Here is an 18,572-nt window from a genome sequence, read left to right as displayed (position 1 = left end):
AGCTTAAACTCTTCCCACCTCCATCTTTCTGATAAGTGTAAAGTTTGAAACAGAAATATAAAATGACGTAATTCCGAGTGTATATAAAACGTAACGAGTGAACAAGCATATTAACAGGATAACTGGCGCGTGAAATATTTTTTTTCTTTTACCAGCGAATAAAACGTGCACTGTGAACTTTGCTTTTTCTACATTTTCCAGTGAAGTATTTTAGGCCACTGATGCTTAACCCAGGCCTTAAGCTGGGTTAAGCATTGTACCTTAACCCCGGTACAAAATCTGTATATCGTCTTTATGACAAATTTATTGCCTTTAAATATTTCACCAATGTCTCTTTGGAACTGTCCAGAATATTTTCTTCCCCACAAGTGTACTTGACACTAGCGATTGCGTTTTGACATAACATGAACATGTTCTCATAAAAATGTACTTTATACGCTCATAAAATACGTAATTATTTCATTGCGGTGCATTGCCAGGCGTAATATTGAGTAAAGGCATGTTTAAGCAAACAGGTCTGTAGTTTGTTAAAATTATTTTCTGTATTATGTGCTACAGACCACCTTAGTTTGTCCAGAATCCGGTAAAATAGATTTCTAAATCGACGCAAGTGACATTATCGTATATCTTTTTTTGAGTTTCTGGTGGGTAAACGATCGTTTCTTCATTGTTGGTAAGTGCGGCGGCGAGGTTCTTGTAGTCAAAGTACTACAGTCAACGTGAAGGCCGTTAAAGAGAAACAAAAGAATGTACGTTCTTCTAGCAGTTCGAGACGATCGAAACTTGAACGCTAACGCTCTTTCTGAATATTCTGGAAACGGATAACTCGATTGGTAATCAATTATGGTAGAACACAAGAGTTTACTGATGCTACGCCTAAATATTGCAAATGCATTGTATAAGCTAAAATAGTGAATTAGCATTTGTGATCCTCTTGAATTAGCTACGAGAACATAAATACAGGAAAATTTCGGCAGCAAATTTTCGAATGAACGTCATTACTGACTAGTCCTCTGCGCCTGCTTTAGAAAAACACGGAAGCAATACACTGTGCACAGCAATCTTTTATATGATTCAAAACCAAGTCATCCTAAAAATACCGCACAATTTCCCTATTTTCCATGTACCTTTACAAGGTTGACGGCGCCTACCACGAGAGGCACCTCTACCAGGACACATCATTGCAAGCTTCCCTTCTCGTCAAGCCTCAGAGGGAAGGGCACTACCATGTGGTAACGATTGTTCGCAACAATATTTTTTCACTTTTATTCTAGAGGCAATACACTTAGCAAACATCGCTTCTTCTAGATTGGGTTACTGAATTTTACGCATCGAATTCAGCCTCTCATAAACAGCGAGCGATCATCAGTTGGGAGAGGAGCGCACAAGATATCTAAAATACCCGCACAAATGGGAACATATGGTGTGGCTACACCAGAAGGTAAGCTGCAATAATTTTAATTCGCTCTCTTAGTAAATGAAGCAGGAATATTAAATTAACGCTCAAGATTGTTCATACAGCAAAGTGAATATTGGAATGCTCTTTTCTTTCTTTTTTTCTTGCTTTTTTTGAAGCTACCAAGGATAACCGGGCTGAATGGAGGGGGGGGGGGAGGCTGCTTGAATCCAGCGGCATGAAAAATGTTGAACATTGAGCGCTTAATACCCACAAGAAAACGAAGGTAGAGATGAAACCACGAGCGCTTGCTATCAACTGAACGTTCATTTCAGAAAAGATGTGGATATAGCGAGAACCTGCCCACGTGCCGACGTGCGGAGAAACATTATACAGCAAGAAATAACAGTATCAGAAACAACAAGACGCATGTTCGTCAAAAACGGGGCTCGATCACACATTTACACAAGACAAAAAGCTTTGGCGACCATACCGCTCCAAATCTAAGAAAAAAATTGGTGTGGTTTAGCTTTGGTCAACCCTGGTTGATAGCGAAAGCTTCACTGACCTGGCTAGGCCCATCCTAGAGCTCTGGCCGAGGTGTGGTTTCGCAATGATATACAGACATGTTTGCAATGAATACGGTGTTTATTCATCATTTTTGTGTATGCTTAAGAAGACACTGCGGTGATCAATAAAGTAGTGAGACTTGGTCACAACTCGCAGCCGGGCCCAACTCTACTCGGCAACGGCGGCAATGTCTCCTTTCAGGGCTCCGTAAAGGCCAAAATATAGTCCGACGTAGCGTGAACGCGCCCGCACGTTATGTCACGTAGGCGAGAACAATGGTACCCTATACGGTACTATAATTCGGCCGATGGTTCGACGTACTGGCGCCGCCAACGAAACCGGACGCGCCGCCAATGCGCTCTGATGCGCCCGGCGTCTGATGACACTCGCCCGCGTGCTGATAACGTCGGTCTATAAACGCGCCTTAATGCTCCCTTGTAGTTTGACCTCTAGCTCTCAAGATGAAAACTGTTGAATCGCCGACGGCTGCCAGAGGTAGCGTACGTTTCAAAAAAAAGCTACCGCGCATGCACTGCAAGAGAGAGCTCACTGACGCATCCCGACTCGTTTTTCTTTATATTGGTTGCTAAGAGGCAGTTGCAGGCGACAACAAAGCGTACGCACTGCCCCTCTCAGTATCGCTGGTGGTCCCACTGAAGTAATTTCCCACCACCCACATGACTTATTACTCGCTTTGATTATCACTCTGCACTCAACGACTGGTCAGCAGGTGCCCTTCGCCGAGATCTACGTCTTGTTCCTGACATCTGTGCTAACCGCCCCCGGTCGCCTGAGATCAACAAATTTTGTTGGCCTGCATGACGTCGCGCATTCACGCACCTGACGGTGACTACATATCACCGCTTCCTGTCGTCTTGCTTAAGCAAAAGGTCACTGTGCCCAACACTGTTTCGGCCATTCAAAACCGCCACACGTACTTTCCTTTTTTGAATTTCATTTGGGCGCCACGAGTTTTACCAGCAGCGATATTCTGGCCACAATTTACAATATTCAGAACTAGGTCATCAAAAGTTTTGCCTTGGATGCTTCATCTAAGGATCAAAACACCGAGTAAGACTCACGTTGTGACTATGACACCTTGAGAAAAATGACTGGATCGGATCTTTCGCCTCAGCAGAGTGAAGACCTCTGCAACGTATCAGAGTTGCGGAGTGAAGTTGTCCATTCCATTCCCACTCCATTCATGAGAGTGAAGGTCCCGTAATTCTACACCTTTAATTCCTCAGAATGGTGAGAGTTGGACCATTCCCGCTCCTGGAGTGGCTGAGCCGGTAGAATGTATTCCTGCAATTCCAGTAAAGAAAACGCTTTTTCTATAATTGATTACTTCTTGCGCTTAAGTGCTTAGCAAAGAAAAAAGTCACAGGCCTGTGCGGCAGACGCAGCACAGTCACATCATAAGTTAGAGGAGCGGCTTCATAGGGGACCATCTCTTTGCGTCGTTTTCACGAGGATGAACTGAACTCTCCGCCCGGCGTCGATGGCCAGCTGCGGGTTGTTCTGCTTTCTGCACAGCAGTCTGCTGAACCCGACGTTGCCTAGTTGCAGCCACGCGCGCAGCCCTACGATTCGCTTCTTCAGCAGCGCTTCGTACCTTGCAAGGAGGCATCGTAACTTCAACAGAAGAGCATCTAGACTACGCGGCATACATGTCACATATCCTGACACCTGCAACGATACCGTGAAACCGCTATACATGTTGCGACACCTGGTGGAATACAACGCAACTGCAATGCACGGTTTGCACGTATCAATGCTACGCGGCACACATCTCTCATCCCGTGACCAGCTGCACGATAAGCTGCAACTGCTATGTGGTGCAATAATGGTATAATAATGTGCAAGCGCAATGACAAGTTTGCATGTACCGACTCTACGTGGCGCGCATCTCACATCATCGCGCACTAGGACACATGCATAGGGCATGTTTCTGCAGCAGCTAGCAAACGCCGGCGTGGCGCATTGGTAGAGTTGCTGACTCCCGCGCAGAGACCGGTTTCGATCCCGCGAGAACTGGGTTCTTCTTTTCAATCCTAGCGATAGCTGCGACGGACGCCCGCCGACATCGCCAACCCGAACACTTATTGGATTAATCCCATAACAGCTTACGCAGTAAAAAAATGCAAGCATAAAAATATGTATAAATTGGATTGCGCAACATTTTGACAGGACACATAGAAGAGAAACTGAACACACACAACAGCGCTCTGTTGTGCGTGTTTCTCTTCTGTGTTTCCCGTGAAAATGTTACGCAATCCAACTCCTAGTATGCATACCAATACGCCCAGTCTTCGACCTTGACAATAATAACAAATACACATTGTGGCCTCCTAACTTTTGTGGTCGTTGTTGCCTTTCATTTCTATAATTACTCGTTCGAGCAAAACCAACGAGATATTTAAGCACCTATGCACGAGTTGAGCGCAATTATTTTTAGAAACAACATGCAAGCAAAATTAAGATAATGCTTTTCAAGGAGATTGCTGCTGTCGCAGTAATTAAGTTGCAAACCGAAGAAACCGTTGGAGTGTTCTGCTTTTTTTCGGTTCACGTTTACCGGCACATTAACAGACACAATTTTCCCGCACACCTCTCCGACCACCTGTTATCGCCCTTTCCGGGCAGAAGTTAGCGTAGCTTGTACTCGTGGCGCAAGGACAGCGGTGCTGATCTGCACCGAGCACTACCAAGTCATCCCAGCATTTTGCGAAATTTGTTGATTATTGATCGATTATTGATTGCCTATTGATTATATATTGATTGGCTATCGCAAGATATTCGCCACGTATTTGGGCTACGCTAAGCACTACCATGTCATACCCAGCTTTTTCAGGCATTTATTGATTATTGATCGATTATCGATTAGCTATGATGGGCTATCGATTAGCTATCGCAAGGTATTGGCCACGTATTTAGGCTAAGCTTAAACACCTTCGCTAGTTCGCAGAGGTATGTGCCATTGCACTTGGACCCTTTCTGCACTACAGCCAGGATCGACCCCCATTTTCTGTTCGCTCTGCACGGATTAACGGTCGGCTTAAACAGCTCCGCTGTTAAATATGGCGCGCTTTCCAGATCACCGCGGACTCGCTCAGTGTGCAAGCGTTTGTTGTAGGGCCATTTCTGGCCTGCATCCCTTTGTTGTAGGTTTAGAATTAATCGAGGAATTTTCAGATACTTAAATTCTTAACGCATATTCGGAATGCACTAAAAGCAAGGAATCAACTAACCTAACAACTTTGCAAAAAGGTTAATGATTTAACTCTAACTAAATATTCCTGTCTTTAAATGTACCTCGACATGCCAACGAGGCAAGGTATGCAGATAATCAGAAGTGAATAATGTGCAGAATACCCTGTTGCACCTAACTACCGCGGCAGAGGTAGTTACCTAAAGGTAAATGGTGAAACAGCCGCATCGAGTAACATTTGAGAAATTTTGTCAAGTGGGCAAGTCCACTGAAACCTAATTGCAAATGTATAATATACTGGTCTCGTAGTCTTGCTGAAATAAACATTTCGCGGTCCGAGGTCAATGTCCGCATTCCATTCGAACTCCATACCGAAATTTCGGGCTCCCTTTCCATTTCTATTCCATCTGCCAGGCTGGTGCCATCATTCAATTACCAATCCATTCTGGGTGTTTGGAAACTTTGAATGATTCCGGAATCATTACAATTCGGGAATTTGCACTCCGCAACTCTACAGCATGTGGAGCTCTAATAGTGACTTCTTTGACTTTTGTAACTGACGATTAGGCCAAGCGTCCATCGTCACTTACCACATTGACACCGGCATAGTGATCCACCCTATTCATCACTGGCCGTGTCGTGTCTCTACAGGCGAAGGCGGAATTATTCCAATCGAGGTAAAAAAGACGCTGTCTAAATATATAACTGAGCCTTCGTTCCATCGTTGGGTATCCCCTGTGGTTCCCGTAAAAAAAACGAAAGATGGTATTCGGCGTTACTACGTATATTGTCGTAACCTAAACCAAATACCCAAGAAGAACGTCTACCTATTACCTCGTACTGCTGCAGCGAATGATCTGTTCCTATCATATTTGGGAAGGTGTCATGGTCCCAACGTGACCCTTGACTCCCTCTTGAGTGCCAACTACTTTCTTTTTTTTTAATCTTCGCTCTGGCATATTGATGTCGCTGACTTGGATCACGAATAGGCTCTGTTTGTCACAATCGCCACACTTTATCAATTCAAGGTAATACCTTTTGGTTTATACAACGCGCCGGCAACATTTCAGGAAATGATGGACTCCATACGTCAAGGCTTCAAATGGTCGACTTGTTTTTGCTGCCTCAGTGATGTGATCGTGTACTCGCCTACGTTCTAAACACACCTAGAGCATCTGTCAGCCAATTTGGCCGTCTTGTTTTAGGCTAGTCTTCAACTAAACTCGATGAGTTCAAGACCGGACAGTAATCTGCCCTCAAGCAGATTACTCTTCTTGGTCATCTCTTTGACGCTGTGGGCGTCTGCCCATGCCCACACAAAGTATGTGCCGTGAGCGACATTCCAGTTCCTCCCTCGGCCAAAGACGTCGCGCGTTGTAGAGCTAATGTTTCTATTTCTGCCGCTTTGTGAAATATTTTGCTACATTAGCGAAACCGCTCACTGACTTTCAAAAGAAAAAAAATTCACCGACGATTACGATACTCCCTAATGCCAAATTTGAGCGCAACTCTATACGTGTTTTTATTTCACGATACATTGGCTGGCGCTGACAATCTGCGCAGTGCGGTACGTTGCAAACGGAGCGCAATGTGGCGCGACTGCCTCGCTAATCTGGAGATAGCGAGAAGCAGCATTTTGGTGAGATTCACAGCAGCCGGCGCAGACAGACCTCGCAGACGACACGCGCTACTCTAGCGCCATCTCGTAGCCATCGTCGGCGCACTACGCTTTTCTTCTCATCCTTTCGCCATATCCTCCTTCTCCGCTCACCGCCTCATGGGACCGCTGCACCCTTCGCCTACGCTTTCCTCCTCGCATCTTTCATCCCCCGCTCCGCGTTCGCTTTCATCCTTCGCTGTGCTCGTTCGCTTGCTTACGTCGACGCCGACGCTTGCCACAGGAACGGGCGGCAAAGAGCTGCGAACTAAAACGTCGCTTTTATTGCGATAGCAGTTATATGGACACTCCAGGATTTCTCAGGCATAGGCGTCGCCTTCGCCATGCGGTTCCAAGGGCAAAAATCGGCACCGCGCGTGTCGTACGTTGTATGTGCGAGCAAGAGCGTGCGAGGTTGAGCCCGCGATCGCGACTCAATCTCGCGCACGCAAGGGAGGGTAGTGGAAAGGAATCGCGCCATCTTCCAGTCGCGCGCAACGCTCCGGAGGGAGGGTAGGCAGGGGGGGGGGGGTAGCGTTCTACTCCGGGCGGCCCGAGCGCCCGTCGGGCATAAGGAGCCGGGGAGAGGACTGGGAGAGGGCGTGTTCTACGCCACGCGCGCCCGCTAGGGTCACTATATCTTGAAATCCATCTGCAACGGGGACACAGCCCGCCCTACGCTGTGTTTTCGCGGCTTAGTTCGGGTTGATGCGAGCAGTGGCACGAAGGTTCATTCGCTCGCTGCTGATGCCTTGCTGACTCACTCCAGTGTTTGACAGTGAGTTTCCGCGGTCATCGACATCGAGTGAGATGCGTTCCTGCTTATGCGTGCGTGGCACCATGCTTGTTGATTTAGGGAGTCGGCCTACGTGTACAAGTTTATACGGCCGACAAAACTACTCTCCTTACTTCGTATAGCTGTCCACTAATTTGCTATCGCAATCGTTGCTTCGCTTTTCCAGTGGAACTGCGACTTTTTTCTTGAGATCCTCAACAAAACACCCCTTTCACCGAGTTTGTCACGCACCTCTCAACGCCACCTTTCTGCCTATTTTGATCCAGCCGTCCTTAGCGAGGTGCACAAAGGCGCCAGTGTCTACGGCATTTGAGCTGTATTGGTATAATTACAGCGGGACCTTGACGACGTTATTGCGGAAGCGGTGCCCACGTATAGTTACAGCCCTCCGTTGCCAGGCTGACATCGATGGCGGATAGGACCACCTGCGCCGCGCGCCGGATGAATGTGGGTGCTCCGGTGTTGAGAATTGACAGGCCTAGTTGGTTCACGACATCCCACAGTCCTTGGCCACGTGGGCAGCAACGGCGGCTTCCCCGGGCGGTGTGGTGGGCATTCACATTCCCGCAGAGGAGGAAGTCTTTCCCGAGGCGTTGGGCCAATGACAGGAGGCTGGCTGGGTTCCATGTAGGCTCCAACGTGCTAGTTAACCAGACGGATCCTTCAAGTTCGTCAGCCAGCAAAGGGAGTGATATTCGCTGACAACACAGAAGGAACGGCCATAGCTTTATAACTGCCCATACCACCGCAAGACATTCCTTTTCTTTGGTTTAGTAATTAGACTCGGCCCGTAAAAGCGTCCTGCTTGCGTATGCAATCACTCTCTCGGCTGAGTCATGCCATTGGGCGAGCACAGCGCCTAGACCTACGTTGCTAGCGTCCGTATGTATCTTGGTAGGAGCGTCCTCCTGAAAGTGAGCCAGTACAGGAGGCGTTTGCAGGCGCTGTCAGAGATCATTAAACGCTGCTTGTTGTTCTTCGCCCCATACGAAGGCAACGGCTTCTCTTGTGAGGTGCGTTGACAGCGAAGCTACATGCGAAAAATCGGCAATAAATCTTCGGTAATACGTGCAGAGACTTAGGAAACGCCTCACTGCCTTCTTATCCGTTGGCACTGGAAACATTGCGATGGCCGTGGTCTTCTCGGGCTCAGCGTGGATACCTTGATAGCTCACAACGTGACCTAAGAACTGGAGTTTCTCGAAACCAAAGTGACATTCTTCTGCTTTCAGTGTTAGGCCAGAGGATCGTATCGTTTGTAAAACCACCAGCAGCCGTCGGACGTGTTCCTCAAACGTTTCCGAAAAAACTGTGCCATCGTAAATACTAGACAAGCCTGACAAAACCGTATCGATGAGTCGCTGAAAGTTACAGGAACTGAGCATAAACCGAAAGGCAGGAACTTGAATATGAAAAGCCCGTCAGGCGTTACGAAAGCAGTCTTTTCTCTGTCTGTCTCGTCGACCTCGATTCGTCAATAACCACGTTTTAGGTCCATCTACGAGAAGTAGCGGGCATGCCTCAGTCTGCCGAGAGAATCGTTGATGCGCGGTAATGGATCTACGTCTTTCTTTGTCACCTGGATATTAGGCTTGTGGTAGTCGACACAAAAACGTAGACTGCTGTCTTTATTTTTGGCGATGCCCACGGCATTTTTGAGGGCAGGATAACGTCATCTTCGAGCATTTTCTTCACTTGTTCTTGAATCACTTCACATTCTTTCGGTGCTACATGGTACAGGTTAAGTCGGATTGGTCTCGCTGACTCCTCCGCGAAATCCCTGCGCTTCGTTAGTGGCGTTTAACCGAGGTCAGGATAACGTCATCGTCGAGCATTTTCTTCACTTGTTCTTGAATCACTTCACATTCTTTCGGAAGCTACATGGTACAGGTTAAGTCGGATTGGTCTCGCTGACTTCTCCGCGAAAACCCTGCGCTTCGTTAGTGGCGTGTAACCGACTCTGGATGTCGACGAAAAGTAAGCGTGAAACTGGCGTTGTCTTTCTGCTGGTGATAAGCTTGCGCTTACGCCAAGAGCAGGTAGGCGTGCCGAATTTTCTTGCTCTCCCTGTTGTAATGCAAAGCATTCGCGGAATGCCACAATCTCATCGAGGTAAGCAACCGCTGCGCCTCTGGCGTTGTGTCGTCGTTCCTTGCTGAAGTTTGTCAGCAGTTCTTCGGCTTGCCCGTGCATTACTTCGACGAGACTTCGGAGCATGGCAACACCTTGAGTGAGCAAAACCGTAATTATCTGCTCGACAAGACCTTGTCCAGAGTACTATTTGTCGCACCTGACAGAAACAAGATGGCGAGATAACTGTGGTTTGGTCACGTCGTCTATGATGGGCAAGGACTTGCGTTGTAACCCTGCACTTTTGTTCACAGAAAAGGTTAGTATACCGACTGGTATGTCGATGACGGTGCCTTACTCGCGTAAAAAGTCCATACCTAAGATGACGGGAAGAATCATAAAATTTGCGATGACTGATGAATCCCCTATGCTGATCCTTGCAGTACACTTGCCAGTCGGCGTCAGTAGCTGAGCTCCAGCGCCTCTAACGTGCGGCCCCGTCCACTACATTTTCAATTTGTGAAGCGTATCCGCCAGTTTTCCACTTATTATTGAGAAGTCCGTGTCAGTGTCCACCAGCGACGTCACGTTGTGGCCGTCAATTGATACACTAATATGGGTGGTAACAATCTCGTCGGTCGTCAAATCATTCTGCTGCATACCGGCTGCTCGTTCGACGGTAATGGCGGATTTTCAGCAAATTGACGTGTGACAACCTTTCCCCCTGAGATCGCGGACTCCAGTTACCCCGTCGTAGGCTGGAGATCTTCCTCGGGCCATGTCGGTGGAACTGCGTCGTGCAGGTGGGAAAGCATGTCCCGGAGAGGGGGAACGCGACCGGAAAGGGGGAGAATCGGCTCGCCAGCAGATTGAATTCGCGTTGATGTTCGCTCGGCTACCGTCGAAAGCACGACGAGAAGCAGTTGATGGAAATCCTTGGTACCCTGCGACGCGACAAGAGCAATGACAGCAGATATGTCCCGCTTCGTCACAGTGGAAGTACAAAGGCCTATAGTCAGCTGTGCGCCATGTCGGTTCTACGAATCACTGCTCGCGTGGGTTATTCCCTGTGGTACTAAGGCGATGCCGGTGGCGACTGCGGTGTCGGCGGTGACTGGTAATACTGCGGCGTCGGCATCGGAGGCGGCGGTCGACGGACATCTGCTTAGCTGAGCTACCGCGTCCGGGGATTTGGCTCGAGAGCCGAGAACGACTGCCTTATTTCTTGGCGAAAAAAATCCTGCCACCGATGCAGCTGTGCATTTGCATGGCGTGGCTGCGAGCTTCTGAATCTATTCTTGCACAATTTCGCGTATCATCCAGTGCAAGAAACCCTCGTCTGGGACCGTCACTGCAGCGGCGCTTAGCGGTCATACTGGCGGTAGCGTAGAAGTAACGCGCGCTTTATGGCTGTCAATTCCTATTATTGCGATAGCAATTATGAGGACACTTCAAGCGGATTTCTGCCGTCGGCATCGTCGTCGCCGTCGCCGTCACCATGAGGTTCCGTATGATGTCCAAGGCGATGAAATCGTCGCTGCGCGCCGTATGCTGTATGTGCGAGTGAAAGCGCGCGAGGGAAGCACGCTTTAACGGGGAGAGAACGCATGCCGAGAGAAAACGCGACTTTTTCCGTCGCGCTCGAAATGCCTTGGGGGGACGGGAGGCGGGAGGGGAGGCGGCGTTTAGCTGCGGCACCAAATGCTTATTTATCTAAACACGTTGCAAGGCGACAAGATGGTAAAGTCTTCCGACGCTGATCGACGAGTGTTCAGTTCTGATCTCGACCGAGTCAATTCGGCGAAGCTGACCAATCAATTGGCCAGCTTCGCTGTGGATTGAGCTTTGCGCTGCCTAATGCAAGCTTCCGGCTTTTTTTCAAGTCATTTTGAACTTTGAGAGAAAGTGCGCATGTTTCGACGTAAAGAACCGAATAATTTACTTGCTTTATCAACAGTGTACTGGATGTGCCGATGCCAGAATAAAGAGAACGTACAATACATGACCACATACTTGTTATCCGAAACTTCTTTTGTGGAAACACCGTTCAGGATGTATGTAGCGGAGCCTGGTGATTGTGAAAACATGTTTATCTTAAAAATCAGGTAGTGGGCTCCGGTCCTAGGTCGGTCTCGCATCTTCTACATCAAGCAATCTAAGCCGGAATCCACAATGTAGGGGAGTTGTGGATTAAAATAGGGGCCATGAACCCACGCCCGGGACTTTCCGAATCAGTAGGTGAAATTAGTCCTCGAGGAAGGTGTCTTCTTCGAGTGTCTTCGGCGGCAGTGTACTTCCAAAGGAGATTTGCCTCATTGACTGGTGGTGTTTTTTTAACTCAGCACATACTGTCATGTTCAAGTTGGGTGTAATAGTCCACTTCTACACATCGTTTGTTTTATGTTCAAATAATTTTGAATTTCGTAACAGTCATTATGGTTCATTGTTTATTTTAATGTATACAATCATAGGCAAAGATAGTCGTTTGCGAAGCTTCACTAACGATGATGTTGTTACGGGGAGAAAAGAAATGTATTTACAATATACATACAGTCACAGGGTTACAGACAGGATCAATTACATAAAGTAAAATTAAGATGATCACACAAATTCGATCCCTGAGGCACTATTCATAGTCCCAGGTAGTTGACTGAGCTCCTTCTTCAACAGCATACTGGCGTCTTGCGCGGCCATCTATGCATATATCTGGGGCAAGATGTTATAAACTAATATTTTCTGCACTATTACTTTGTGAGCCATGACATAGAATGATTTGCTAAAGTCCAGGAATAGATAGTCCACTGAAAATCATTCATCTACAGCAAGAGCCAAATCATGCGTGAGTTTCGCCGAGTGCCTTACACAGGATAGCTTCCGCAATTCATACTGAAAAGGGTTGAATGTCGAATGAGTCTCTGCGAGCTGGATTATGGATGAATATAAGATATGCTTTAAGCTCTAAAATCGTACAGCATACGCTAGCTAAGAAAACACGGTGGTAAATATGAACAAGCCTTCGAAGACTCGATTTATGATTAGGGAAAATAGATGTCATCTTCCAGTTCGCATGTACAAATCCTTTATTCTATCATTTTTCAAAAATCACTTTTACGTAGACTGGCACAGTATGAGAACAAGATTTCAGGAGGACACTGGGCAAACCAACCAGTTCAGCCGTGTTTGAAGGATTTGAGCTTCTTAAGAGAACTTCTATACTGCGTGCTTCAAATGCAGTATGAACCATAGCTGTTACGGCACTGCTTTCTAGCTCATCAACTTCATCAACACTCTGCTTCCATCAACACTCTTCAGGCTATATGGCAGGGATTTACGTCGTTTCTTATCGTCCCAAGGTCTCTATGATGTTTTTTTTTCCCGTGCGAGCAGATTTATACGAACGGTAATTTATTGCCTATTCCGAGTAAGTCTCAGTAGGTCTTTTAGGGGCCACCATTTGCTTTAATTACTTCAAACGAATAGCATCCACGAGGGAACAAAGTAGTGTCTTAGTTAAAAGAATTTATTTTTGAAAATGAACCAGGTATCCAAATATCCGCCAGCGAGTACGATTCTGCAAGTGACTTAAAAACAAAACAGTAATAATTTACCATACAAATCTTTTCAAGTAAACTAACTTTAGAGTGGGTACAAACGCACCGCTTCTTTTTGCTGTAGGTTCTATGATGCGTCATATTCATTTCGCAGAGGACGACAAAGTGGTTGCTTATAGCTGGTATGACCACCTTCGAGCGAATAGTGTATGCCGCATTTGTCAGAAAGAGATCGAGATTGTGGTCTCCTCTTGTAGGCGTACCACTGTCGGGCTCAGAGACAAACATTAAATAAAATTAGGCATGATGGCCACGCGTTCTCCTCTAATATAAAGCCTGTTCATCTCAAGCGAATTCGAACATTTTGAAATCATTACCTGCGATGATAAATTCGAGTGTTAGTTGAAAATTTGGTACAATGAACATGGAGCAAATTGCAACCGGCCTATCAAGTAGAATTGCTCCTATAGAGAATGCCTTCAGAGACATTCAACGTGGTAGATTTAACAAACGACAGACTTCTCCACAATACTTGCCGCACAACTGGATGAGCAACACTGCGGTCACGGTAGCTTGGGAAGAGGACCCATCTCAGGAAAAAAATGATTTGTTTGCAATTAATATGGGTGTCTTGAACAAAAGACATTGGACTGGTATTTACATAGTAGCTATATTAAATCGTCAAGGTTGTGAATGAGCCGCCTAACATCCGATAGCATTATTTGCGCCGCCATATAATAAAAATTGCGGAAGACCACATCTCAAATTGAGCGTCGACGTTACTGCGATTATCACTGGAGCAATGTAGCAAAAGTTTGGCAGCATGTTACTCTCCAGTAACACGTAAAGGCGAAAGCCTTCTGTACACTTGGTAATGCATTAAGTTAGACGATCGAAGGGGTTAGACTTGTTGGAAGGCATAACGAGCCACTGTGCGAAGTACACGTGTGGCACTTAGGTCAACCTCGTCGACACATGCGAGCACTTAATGCACTACCTAAAGGTGCAGCATGCTTGTCGCCAGGAAGTGTTACAAATGTGTAACACCAGCCGAGCATATTTACTTTCCATCCTCACAGCAGGGGAAAGCACCACTCGTGGTCGAACACCTTGATACCGCTACTTCTCACGTCGCTCCTCGTTTCTCGCTTGGCGAGTATCCTCGGCCGTAGCGAACTTCCGAGGTCCACCGAAAAATCCGCTAGGCCCCGGGCGAGCGTCCCCCATGCGTGTCTCTCTCGCTTCGCAGTCGACTGTCGCCGCAACCGCCGTCGCCGTCGCGTGACTTTAGTGACGCAACACCTGTTTTAGGGGCGAATCACCTTAGGGCCGAGCCTTGTCCCTCGTCTTCCGTTGTCCGTCCGTAGCTTTGGTTTGCATGGAGGCCGCTAGGGGCGCAGCGGTGCACAAGGGCTGTCATGTATCAACTACGCCTTAGTCTCAGAAATGGTCTACGAACAACTAGACCAAATGATAATAGACGAAAATGGAAAAAATAGCCTGTGAAGCGATCATAGACGTCTAGCATTAAAGTTTGGGCGAGATACTAGCGCAGAACATGAAACAATAGCCTCAGAGTTTTTTAAAAATGAATTACGAGCAAATAACAGAGATCACAAACAACATAGAGAAGAAAATTGAGGATTATCCTACAGCAGTCTGAGAATATAAGGAACTGGTGGACGTTATGCAGTATGAAATAAGTGCGGACACGACAAAACAATTGTTGGATTGGCAAGAGGAAACCACGTAAGTGGTGGAACAAGGAAATAAAACAAGCTATAGAAGAGAGTAAGGAGGCATCTAGGGCTCATCGAGAAGCCAAAAAGTTGGGATTACAGCAAGAAGAGGTGCTCCTTAGATGGAATACATACCGAGAAAAGAAAAGGATTGCGAGTGAGCTCGTGCTAGAGAAAATTAAAAGCGCAAGTGAACCTTGGGTGCATAACATTCACAAAAGAGACAAACACGCTCCAAAAAGATTCTGCAACCACATAAAAGCCCTCGGAACTCCAACTAAAAACTCGCAAACGGCTATAAGGGATGAAGACGGTAACATCTACGAAGGATATGATGCAATGCGGTACATCACAGACGTTATTGGGGATAACATCGGCACGAGAAAAAGCGTAGTTCGGACAACAGATCCAGCAACAGCAGAGAGGCCAGAGAGATCAAAATTTAGCATACAAAGCTTTTATTGGAAAAAGGCAGCAGGTAATGTCCCTAACAACACAGCAGCATGACCCGCTGAAATCCCAGTACAGCTAATCAAAAACCTCGGTCCAAAAAGCAAGGCACTGCTGACTAATGCCATAGAGCAAGTGATTAGAACAAAGAAAATTCCCGTTGGATGGCGTGAAAGCAAGATGAATCTCATCTACAAAGGCAAAGGAGATAAGGACAAGACGAGCTCGTACAGGCCAGTTACAGTAACGTCGGTGATATACAGAATGGCAACGCAAGCCATAAAATTAGAACTGTCGAAGTGGGTGGAGGAAAACGATGTATTGGGGGAACTACGGAATGGGTTCAGGCCAGGCAGACGCTTAGAGGATAATATGTTTGTACTAACTCAGTGCATAGAGATTTCAGTAGCTCAGAAAAGACCTTTATGGGTAGCATTTCTAGATATTAAAGGAGCTTATGACAACGTAGACAGGGAATTGTTGTGGGATATTCTTCAATACCAAGGCATAGATGATGATTTCGTAGAGCTGCTGGGGAGATATATAGAGACGACCAAGTACAAGTGGTATGGGAAGGTAGAAAAGGAAATGAAGTGGTGGGAATTCACCAAGGATTGAAGCAAGGGTGCCCTCTGTCACCATAGTTGTTCACGCTTTACGTCAAGGGCATAGAAAGACAACTGGAAAACAGCGAATTAGGTATTGATTTATCCTACATCCGTAATGGACAAATGGTGCAACAGGAGGTCCCTGGACTGATGTACGCAGACGACATTGTGCTACTAGCGGACAATAAAAGAGATTTACAGGTACTTGCGAATAGCTGTGGGAATGCAGCGACAAATCTAGGCCTTAAGTTTAGCACAGAGAAATCAGGAATTATGATCTTTAATGAACACACGAGTAACTTCGTGGTGTCAATTCGACAGCAAGTAATACCCATAGTGAAGCAATATAAGTACCTCGGCGTACACATAAACGAAGGAAAGAATTATTCAAGCAACCACCAAGATAATCTGAAAATAAAGGGGAAGCGGAATGCAGCAATAATGAAACACAGAGCACTGTGGGGCCACAATAAGTATGAGGTGGTGCGTGGAATCTGGAAAAGGGCATGTTTGCAGATTTTCTTCATGTAGCGCAAAAACACACGGACGTAGAAGAAGAACGGAGACACACACAGGCTAACTTCCAACAACGATTTTATTTCCGGGCTCGGACGCCACTTTTATACCCTCAATTTTCCCTTTCATTCCCCACTTACTTGCTAAATTGAGGGTATAAAAGTGGCGTCCGTCCCGGAAATAAAATCGTTGTTGAAAGTTAGCGCCTGTGTGTGTCTCCGTTCTTCTTCTACGTCCGTGTGCTTTTGCGCTACATGAAGAAAATCTGCAAACATGTTATACTAACAAGCCCAAATGTCTACACTGCTGGAAAGGGGTAATGGTGCCAGCGCTAACATTCGCAAATGCCATTATATGCTTAAAATCGGATATAGTGCCGGGTTTCGAAGTTAACCAAAGATCAGTAGGCCGGTTGGCTTTGGGAGCCCACGGTAATACCACAAATGAGGCAGGGCAGGATGACATGGGTTGGGCCTCTTTTGAAGTCAGAGAAGCACAGAGCAAAATTTGTTTTGAAGAAAAGCTCAGGAACATGGATGAAAATAAATGGGCGGCTAAAGCACATGAAAAGCGTGGACACAGAATGAAGGAAGAGGTCAAGGAAGTTGGCAACCAAGTACAGGATAATCGAAACGGTAAATAGACTACCAGGAGTCATCAGAAAGAATGTGAGAGAAATAGAGACCGTGAATTGGATGCAAAGAATGGAAACAAAAAGGACAATGGAGATTTACAAGAATGAGAAGAAAGAAATTAGAAGGGAAAATCTGTGCGATAACACAATGGGCAGTGCCTTGCTATTTGAGGCTCGGGCCGGTTGCCTAAGGACGAAAACATATCGGAACAAATCTTCGGAACTAGATGAGACATGTGTATGCTGCAGTAAAGATCCAGAAACCACTCACCACATCCTGATGGAATGCGACGGGATCCACCCAGCGAGAACCGTAGGTAACGTGCAACTCCCAGAAGCGCTTGGGTTTAAAGTGGAAGGAAACAAACAGATCAGCCTTAGAAATCAGCAAGAGACGATTAGAGTACTGGTGGAAAAAAAGCTGGGAAAATATGGATACGACCTGATCTCTTAAAATAATAGGCAGCAGTACAAGGTAAATTTTTGAAAAATAAAAATAATAAAGAGGTATACAAAAATGCTGGATAAAGAACAGGTATAGTATACCTGAATAAATCAAGCAGGCTAGGTGACTATTTGTCGCTGCCCCGTTTCAAAGGGGATGCCACAAAATTATCATCATCATATCATCAGGTATATAAGCGCTGTACATACTGTACACATGTACAGTATCTATGTATATATATATATATATATATATATATATATCAGTGAAGTAAAGAAGAACAGGAGCCGGAACAGAAGTAGTACAAAAAATAGAAGCACGTAGGAAAAACATAACAGGACTTTACTGAGGTTTCGGCCGGGGTCCGGCCTTCATCAAGAGTGTGTTTACAAGCATACAGAGCTCAATTTATAGACGGTTTCTGGGTTTACAAACAAACCTCGCTTGCCGCTGATTGGTTGCCCCATCGAAACTTCCGGCAGGAGAGCTGGAAGAACTTCCGGCTATGTTGTTTGAAGGCATGTGCGACGTGAGGCCGGCGTGTCTATGATTGCACTGCTTGGTGGAATCTGTGATGCGATTCTACATCGAATCTGCGATTCTACATCGTGAATATTGTCGAGATGACGAGCGACTACTTTAAGGCTCTTATCACCGAAGAAAAACATCGGTATCGCCAAAAGCTGATGTTTAGAGGCGGCGAGCTACCCGACCCGCTGGACGATGATGTCGTGCGATTTTCGTTTTCGTCGGGCTCCAAACCCTTTCCTCTGATACAACACTGGACTTTTTCTATCTCGTGGAGGGTGTATGTTTTTACACAAGAGAACAGTTTAAGAACTACAGGGTAACCGATGCATAAAATGCGTTTGTGAGCGGAAAAGTTAAGCGACTTGTCTCATTCAAGGCCGGCAAACGTGGGGAAGGCA

The 18,572-nt window shown here is 46.3% G+C and overlaps 1 protein-coding gene across 1 annotated transcript in view; it reads left to right on the top strand.

The window, feature by feature from the left end:
• LOC125941821 (uncharacterized) overlaps window positions 1-18,572 on the top strand; it is a gene marked incomplete at its 3' end in the record, with an annotated part of 157,534 nt that overhangs the window by 18,073 nt on the left and 120,889 nt on the right. Inside the window, exons 3-4 of the mRNA XM_049659671.1 lie at window positions 1,137-1,232; window positions 1,309-1,441. Coding sequence (XP_049515628.1) covers window positions 1,137-1,232; window positions 1,309-1,441 — 229 coding nt within the window. The remainder of the gene's footprint in view (window positions 1-1,136; window positions 1,233-1,308; window positions 1,442-18,572) is intronic.

The sequence above is a fragment of the Dermacentor silvarum genome, unplaced genomic scaffold (genome assembly GCF_013339745.2).
Source record: "Dermacentor silvarum isolate Dsil-2018 unplaced genomic scaffold, BIME_Dsil_1.4 Seq381, whole genome shotgun sequence".
In the NCBI taxonomy this organism is placed as follows: Eukaryota; Metazoa; Arthropoda; class Arachnida; order Ixodida; family Ixodidae; genus Dermacentor; species Dermacentor silvarum.
This window is presented reverse-complemented; position numbering and strand designations above follow the sequence as displayed.